The 8289-nt window shown below is 42.2% G+C and overlaps 1 protein-coding gene across 3 annotated transcripts in view; it reads right to left on the reverse strand.

Moving 5' to 3' along the window:
- Positions 1-689: 689 nt before the first annotated feature.
- The window catches only part of lhfpl4b (LHFPL tetraspan subfamily member 4b), a 15574-nt gene continuing 7974 nt past the window's right edge, over positions 690-8289 (reverse strand). The window contains exons 4-6 of one of the 3 annotated variants that reach the window (XM_071373230.1): positions 7546-7770; positions 2855-2912; positions 690-1341 (exon numbers count right to left, since the gene is read on the reverse strand). In XM_071373230.1, the coding sequence (XP_071229331.1) occupies positions 2887-2912; positions 7546-7770 (251 nt within the window). In that variant the 3' untranslated portion in view covers positions 690-1341; positions 2855-2886. Of the gene's footprint in view, positions 1342-2854; positions 2913-7366; positions 7771-7852; positions 8056-8289 lie in introns of those variants that run through there. The other 2 variants (XM_071373229.1, XM_071373231.1) reach the window with 2 other exon arrangements.

The raw sequence follows: 8289 nt of genomic DNA on the forward strand, positions 1-8289 counted from the left end.
ACTGTACTGCCCATGAAAAACACACTGTATTCTAGATAACACTGTACTGCCCATGAAAAACACACTGTATACTGGATAACACAGTACTGTACTGCCCATGAAAAACACACTGTATCCTGGATAACACAGTACTGTACTGCCCATGAAAAACACACTGTATCCTGGATAACAGTACTGTACTGCCCATGAAAAACACACTGTATTCTAGATAACACTGTACTGCCCATGAAAAACACACTGTATACTGGATAACACTGTACTGTACTGCCCATGAAAAACACACTGTATCCTGGATAACAGTACTGTACTGCCCATGAAAAACACACTGTATACTGGATGTGCAACTTACAGCTCCACACCCCGCCTACCCCCAGCCCTTCACTCCTTTGTATATTTGTTTTTCTCATGATTTAGTATGTTTGTGGAGACCAACTGTGATTACCGTTTGTTGTTGTCGCTTTAGTCAGTTAAAAATCTTGTACAAAAAGACATATCTTTTGCACTATATTTTCACAAAAGTGGATCACAGTAATAAAATTTGATGTGAAAACGTGATTTCTCTGTCTGTTGCGTTTTCGAGAGATGGGATAAGTTTGAATGTTGTGTTGTAGAATGTTGCCTTCTTATCCCAGGCAGTACAGGCGATACACAATACACAATACACAATACACAATACACAAACAAAGAAATACAGTATCTCACATATTTACTGGAAATGGCACTACATTAGAACATGCACACAATAACAGAATTTGACAAATTACTCAATATCAGGCTCAGTATAAACAAAAAGGCATTTAATACAAAAAAATATATATTTACACCGATAAAAAAAAAAAAAAAGGATATACTATTCTATAAATAAAGTAAATGGAATTTTTCTAGGACAAAAAAAAAACTCTACAAGAAAGCTTTTCTCAAGCATCCTCAACACGTCTAGCCTCCCTCAGGCGGGGATATGGAAATAAGGCAAAAATATTCTCTCATAGTCAAGGGGACAAACAACATTAAAAACATGATTCCTACACGCCTACAAGACACTGTCCCTCAAACACTGAACATTGAGAAATATATCTGTATATAAATCAGTCCTAAATGAACTGTAACATCACTAATGTCCTATATGTCGGCGTGTCACCATCTTCCCTCCTCCGTAGTCAAGCACCAGTAGCCTCTCAAGGGTTTACAACATCCGGGGAGATCGCTGTCCTCAGTCTCACGGAGTAGAACACTGCTGCAGGTCTACTGTTGCCAGGTGACCGTTTCCATGCAGGGACATTATGTAACCAGGATATGCATGGTGATGTAATACCAAGGGGGAGGAGTCAGGGGGTTCTTCCTCTAGCAGTGTTTATTGGTCCAATGAAGATGGAGAGAGGAGGACATCATGGGAGGAAAGAGAAGGAAATGAAGACAGGAGGAAACAAGGGGAAGGTTCCAGAAGAGAACAGGGAAAACCACACAGGGTAGTAAGGACCCAAAGAGTGAGGGACATGAAAATAATGAGAGAGAGAGAGAGGAAAGAGTGAGGGACATGAAAATAATGAGAGAGAGAGAGAGGAAAGAGTGAGGGACATGAAAATAATGAGAGAGAGAGAGAGAGGAAAGAGTGAGGGACATGAAAATAATGAGAGAGAGAGGAAAGAGTGAGGGACATGAAAATAATGAGAGAGAGAGGAAAGAGTGAGGGACATTAAAATAATGAGAGAGAGGGAAGAGTGAGGGACATGAAAATAATGAGAGAGAGAGAGAGGAAAGAGTGAGGGACATGAAAATAATGAGAGAGAGAGAGAGGAAAGAGTGAGGGACATGAAAATAATGAGAGAGGGTGGAAAGAGTGAGGGACATGAAAATAATGAGAGAGAGAGAGGGGAAAGAGTGAGGGACATGAAAATAATGAGAGAGAGAGAGAGAGGAAAGAGTGAGGGACATGAAAATAATGAGAGAGAGAGGAAAGAGTGAGGGACATGAAAATAATGAGAGAGAGAGGAAAGAGTGAGGGACATTAAAATAATGAGAGAGAGGGAAGAGTGAGGGACATGAAAATAATGAGAGAGAGAGAGAGGAAAGAGTGAGGGACATGAAAATAATGAGAGAGAGGGAAGAGTGAGGGACATGAAAATAATGAGAGAGAGAGAGAGGAAAGAGTGAGGGACATGAAAATAATGAGAGAGAGAGGAAAGAGTGAGGGACATGAAAATAATGAGAGAGGGTGGAAAGAGTGAGGGACATGAAAATAATGAGAGAGAGAGGAAAGAGTGAGGGACATTAAAATAATGAGAGAGAGAGAGGAAAGAGTGAGTTACATTTTCATTGTATTCCCCCAAATTCAATATCCAAACAACTTCAAATGTAGAAAGCCAAATAAAAATCTGAACAGACTGGAGGGCTATCATATAGGTGACAGACTGGAGGGCTATCATATAGGTGACAGACTGGAGGGCTATCATATAGGTGACAGACTGGAGGGCTATCATATAGGTGACAGACTGGAGGGCTATCATATAGGTGACAGACTGGAGGGCTATCATATAGGTGACAGACTGGAGGGCTATCATATAGGTGACAGACTGGAGGGCTATCATATAGGTGACAGACTGGAGGGCTATCATATAGGTGACAGACTGGAGGGCTATCATATAGGTGACAGACTGGAGGGCTATCATATAGGTGACAGACTGGAGGGCTATCATATAGGTGACAGACTGGAGGGCTATCATATAGGTGACAGACTGGAGGGCTATCATATAGGTGACAGACTGGAGGGCTATCATATAGGTGACAGACTGGAGGGCTATCATATAGGTGACAGACTGGAGGGCTATCATATAGGTGACAGATTGAGAAGCCTCACCTATATATAACACAGAATGGGGACCAGCCAGTCTATGCAGACAGCAGAAACCCAGTCACTGTAGAGGGAAGACAAGAAACACAAGGCTTGTTACAGTCTGAAGGGACCAACATTAGGAGTAGCCTAGGCTACTACGCGAGTGAAGAGCAAAATAATGAATTACTAGTCTACATAACATGCTAGAATGTTCTGATCAGTTTGGTGGACGAAGCTCCACGGTGAAGGAAGTTTCTGATGAATGTCATCGACGTCGTTGAACCGAGGGATGGAATCTAGCTCCGACTACATCGATTCGCCAAAGGTCAATACGCCCCAAAAAATGTCATTTATGAAACGCCCACCTTGAACCTGTTTTGGCCTCTGTCGTTGGGTGCCTTTCTTTGTTGGCTGAAATCCATACTTTTGCAATAAACGTTAATCAAATACAACCTCGCTATGGAAAATGGAGACTTTCACGAACACCACAGTGTTCTCTAATTTGCTCTACGTCCCCCACAAGTGTCACGGGACTCATCTGAAGGTAACCCATACAAATTAATGGTAGTATGGAGATATATATAGATATTAAACCATCTGAAGGTAACCCATACAAATTAATGGAAGTATGGAGATATATATAGATATTAAACCTTCATCTGAATGTAACCCATACAAATGAATGGTAGTATGGAGATATAGATATTAAACGTTCATCTGAAGGTAACCCATACAAAGTATGGAGCTAGTTAAGTGTCAACAAAAAAAACAAAAAAAATGTAAAATATACACTGCTCAAAAAAATAAAGGGAACACTTAAACACTTCTTTGTGGGGCCGCACAGTCCTCCATGTGCTCGCCAGAGGTAGCCTGACTGCCATTAGGTACCGAGATGAGATCCTCAGAGCCCTTGTGAGACCATATGCTGACACATGCACATTTGTGGCCTGCTGGAGATAATTTTGCAGGGCTCTGGCAGTGCTACTCCTTGCACAAAGGCGGAGGTAGCGGTCCTGTTGCTGGGTTGTTGCCCTCCTACGGCCTCCTCCACGTCTCCTGATGTACTGGCCTGTCTCCTGGTAGCGCCTCCATGCTCTGGACACTACGCTGACAGACACAGCAAACCTTCTTGCCACAGCTCGCATTGATGTGCCATCCTGGATGAGTTGCACTACCTGAGCCACTTGTGTGGGTTGTAGACTCCGTCTCATGCTACCACTAGAGTGAGAGCACCGCCAGCATTCAAAAGTGACCAAAACATCAGCCAGGAAGCATAGGAAGACTTGGAGTTACATTGTGTTGTTTAAGTGTTCCCTTTATTTTTTTGAGCAGTGTATATATATATTTCCTGAGCTATCTTATATCTCCTAGATATATGTCAGACACTTCAACCCCCCCCCCCCCCCCCCCCCCAAAGCTGTCCACTCAAGAAAAAGCGGTAAACATCAACAAAGGATCATAGTTTTCTCGTGGATTCACCTGGTCAGTCTTTGTCATGGTAATAGTAGGTATCCTTAATGCTTTGTACACTCGCTGTATATTGTTTGTATAAGTGGCCTCAACGGGAATCGAACCCACAATCCAGGCATTGCAAGCAGAATGCTGAACCAACTGAGCCACAATACGATTGTATTTGTTTCTTTCCAAGGTACCCAACAATACTTACAGATTATTGTTGAACTTTAAAGCAAATCAAGAGTTCTCACTTTTCTGTCCCTTTGCAGTTAAAAAAAAAGTTATGTGTTTGAGAATTTACAAGAATTTTCTGGCCTAGCACCCCATGAAAATGGATGTCGATTTTGACTACATACAATATGTTAATTCCATTTGACTTATTCCACATTTTGTTGTCTTACAGCTTGAATTCAAAATGGATTAAATAGTTTTTTTATCTCACCCATCTACACACAATACCCCATAATAACAAAGTGAAAACATGTTTTTAGAAATGTGTGCAAATGTATTGAAAATGAAATACAGAACTACCAAATGTACAAAAGTATTCAAACCCCTGAGTCAATAAATGTTAGTCACCTTCGGCAGCAATTACAGCTGTGAGTCTGTCTGGGAAAGTCTCGAAGAGCTTTGTACACCTGGATGGTAAAATATTTACCCATAGTTCTTTCAAAAATTCTTCAAGCTTTGTCAAATTGCTTGTTGATCATTGCTATACAGTCATTTTCAAGTCTTGCCGTAGATTTTAAAGCCGATTTAAGTCAAAACTGTAACTAGGCCACTCAGGAACATTTAGCGTAGTCTTGGGTAGAAACTCCAGTGTGTATTCAGTGGTGTAAAGTACTTAATTAAAAATACTTTAAAGTACTACATCATTCATTATTGTGGGTATCTATACTTTACTATTAATATTTTTGACTACTTTTACTTTTACTTCCATATCTTCCTAAATAAAATTATGTACTCCATACATTTTCCCTGACACCCAAAAGTACTTAAAATACTTTGAATGCTTAGCAGGACAGGAAAATAGTCAAATTCACGCACTTATCAAGAGAATATCTCTGTTCATCTCTGCTGACTCTGATCTGGTGGACTCACTAAACACATATGCTTTGTTTGTAAATGATGTCTGACTGTTGGAGTGTTCCCCTGGCTAGCCGTAAATTATGTCTGAGTGTTGGAGTGTTCCCCTGGCTATCTGTAAATTATGTCTGAGTGTTTGGAGTGTTCCCCTGGCTATCTGTAAATGATGTCAGAGTGTTGGAGTGTTCCCCTGGCTATCTGTAAATTATGTCTGAGTGTTTGGAGTGTTCCCCTGGCTATCTGTAAATGATGTCTGAGTGTTGGAGTGTGCCCCTGGCTATCTGTAAATGATGTCAGAGTGTTGGAGTGTACCCCTGGCTGTCTGCAAATAAATAAAAACACAAGATAATGATGCTGTCTGGTTTGCTTAATATAAGGAATTAGAAATTATTTGTACTTTTACTTTTGATACTTAAGTATTTTTAAAACCAAATACTTTTAGACTTTTACTCAAGTAGTATTTTACTGGGTGACTTTTACTTTTACTTGAGTCATTTTCTATTAAGGTATCCTTACTTTTACTACAGTATGATATTTGAGTACTTTTTCCACCACTGTGTGTATTTGGCCTTGTGTTTTAGGTTATTGTCCTGCTGAAATGTGTATTTGTCTCCCTGTGTCTGTTGTTAAGCCAACTGAACCAGGTTTTCCTCTAGGACTCCCCCAGTCCTTAATACAAGCATACCCATAACATGATGCAGCCACCACTATGAAAATATGGAGAGTGGTACTCAGTAATGTGTTGCATTGGATTTGCCCCAAACATAACAATTTGTATTCTGGACAAAAAGTTAATTGCTTTGCCACATTTTTTTGAAGTATTAGTGTTGGAGTGTTCCCCTGGCTGTTCCCCTGTGTTCCCCTGTGTTCCCCTGGCTGTTCCCCTGTGTTCCCCTGGCTGTTCCCCTGTGTTCCCCTGGCTGTTCCCCTGTGTTCCCCTGGCTGTTCCCCTGTGTTCCCCTGGCTGTTCCCCTGTGTTCCCCTGGCTGTTCCCCTGTGTTCCCCTGGCTGTTCCCCTGTGTTCCCCTGGCTGTTCCCCTGTGTTCTCCTGGCTGTTCCCCTGTGGCTGTTCCCCTGTGTTCCCCTGGCTGTTCCCCTGTGTTCCCCTGGCTGTTTGCCTTGTTGCAAATAGGATGCATGTTTTGGAATATTTTTATTCTGTACAGGCTTCCTTCTTTTCACTCTGTCATTTAGGTTAGTATTGTGGAGTAACTACAATGTTGTTGATCCATCCTCAGTTTTCTCCTATCACAGCCATTAAACTCTGTTTAACTGTTTTAAAGTCACCATTGGCCTCATGGTGAAATCCCAGAGCGGTTTCCTTCCTCTCATGCAACTGAGTTAGGAAGGACTCCTGTATCTTTGTCGTGACTGGGTGTATTGATACACCATCCAAAGTGTAATGAATAACGTCACCATGCTCAAAGGGATATTCAATGTCTGCTGTTTTTATGTTTACCCATCTACCAATAGCTGCCCTTTGAGAGGCATTGGAAAACCTCCCTGGTCTTTGTGGTTGAATCTGTGTTTGAAATTCACTGCTTCGACTGAGGGACCTTACAGATAACTGTATGTTTGTGGTCATTCAAAAATCTTGTAAAACACTATTATTGCACACAGAGTTCATGCAACATATTGTTAAGCACATTTTTACTCCTGAACTTATTTAGGCTTTCCAAAACTTATTGACTCAAGACATTTCAGCTTTTCATTTCAATACATTTGTAAAAATGTCTTAAAACATAAATCCACTTTCACATTATGTGGTATTGTGTTGAGGCCAGTGACAGAACATCTCACTGTAATCCATTTTAAATTCAGGCTGTAACACAACAACATGTGGAGAAAGTCAAGGGGTGTGAATACTTTCTGAAGGCACTGGATACTATTATCACCATCTCTGAAATGTGATGTGTTTGACTACTAATGCTATGCTCACCGTCCTTGCTATCAGACATATGAGTAGGACCTTTATTTAACCAGGTAGGCCAGTTGAGAACAAGTTCTCATTTACAACTGCGACCTGGCCAAGAATAAAGCAAAGCAGTGCGGCACAAACAACAACACAGAGTTACACATGGAATAAACAAGCGTACAGTCAATAACAATAACAGAATAACAGGATATGTTACACAAGGCATTGTGGGTGCTGTAGTATATTGTGCTATTCTCACCATCCTTGTCCTCTGGCAGCAGAGCGTCCTGTCGGTTGCCCAGTACAAAGGCCAGAGTGGCCAGGATGGCAGCATCCAGGACGCCCAACAAGGCCAGGACAAAGGCCCAGTGCACAGAGCAGTTTCCGGAGGAGAAACTGGTCACCCCGTCACCACACAGGTCCCGCATGTCCGCACAATCCCACGAGTCAGGGAACAGCACGCAGGCGAGAGCCAGGCAGAACCCTTAGAGAGGACGAAAAACAAAGTGTAGTCAGGATCCAGGCTATAGCCAGGCAGAACCCTTAGAGAGGACGAAAACACAGTGTAGTCAGGATCCAGGCTATAGCCAGGCAGAACCCTTAGAGGACGAAAAACACAGTGTAGTCAGGATCCAGGCTAGAGCCGTGCAGAAACCCTTAGAGGACGAAAAACACAGTGTAGTCAGGATCCAGGCTAGAGCCGGGCAGAAACCCTTAGAGGACGAAAAACACAGTGTAGTCAGGACCCAGGCGAGAGCCAGGCAGAACCCTTAGAGGACGAAAACACAGTGTAGTCAGGATCCAGGCTATAGCCGGGCAAAACCCTTAGAGGACGAAAACACAGTGTAGTCAGGATCCAGGCTATAGCCAGGCAGAACCCTTAGAGGACGAAAAACACAGTGTAGTCAGGATCCAGGCTAGAGCCGTGCAGAAACCCTTAGAGGACGAAAAACACAGTGTAGTCAGGATCCAGGCTAGAGCCAGGCAGAACCCTTAGAGGACG

The sequence above is a fragment of the Salvelinus alpinus genome, chromosome 28, assembly GCF_045679555.1.
Source record: "Salvelinus alpinus chromosome 28, SLU_Salpinus.1, whole genome shotgun sequence".
NCBI classification, from domain to species: domain Eukaryota; kingdom Metazoa; phylum Chordata; class Actinopteri; order Salmoniformes; family Salmonidae; genus Salvelinus; species Salvelinus alpinus.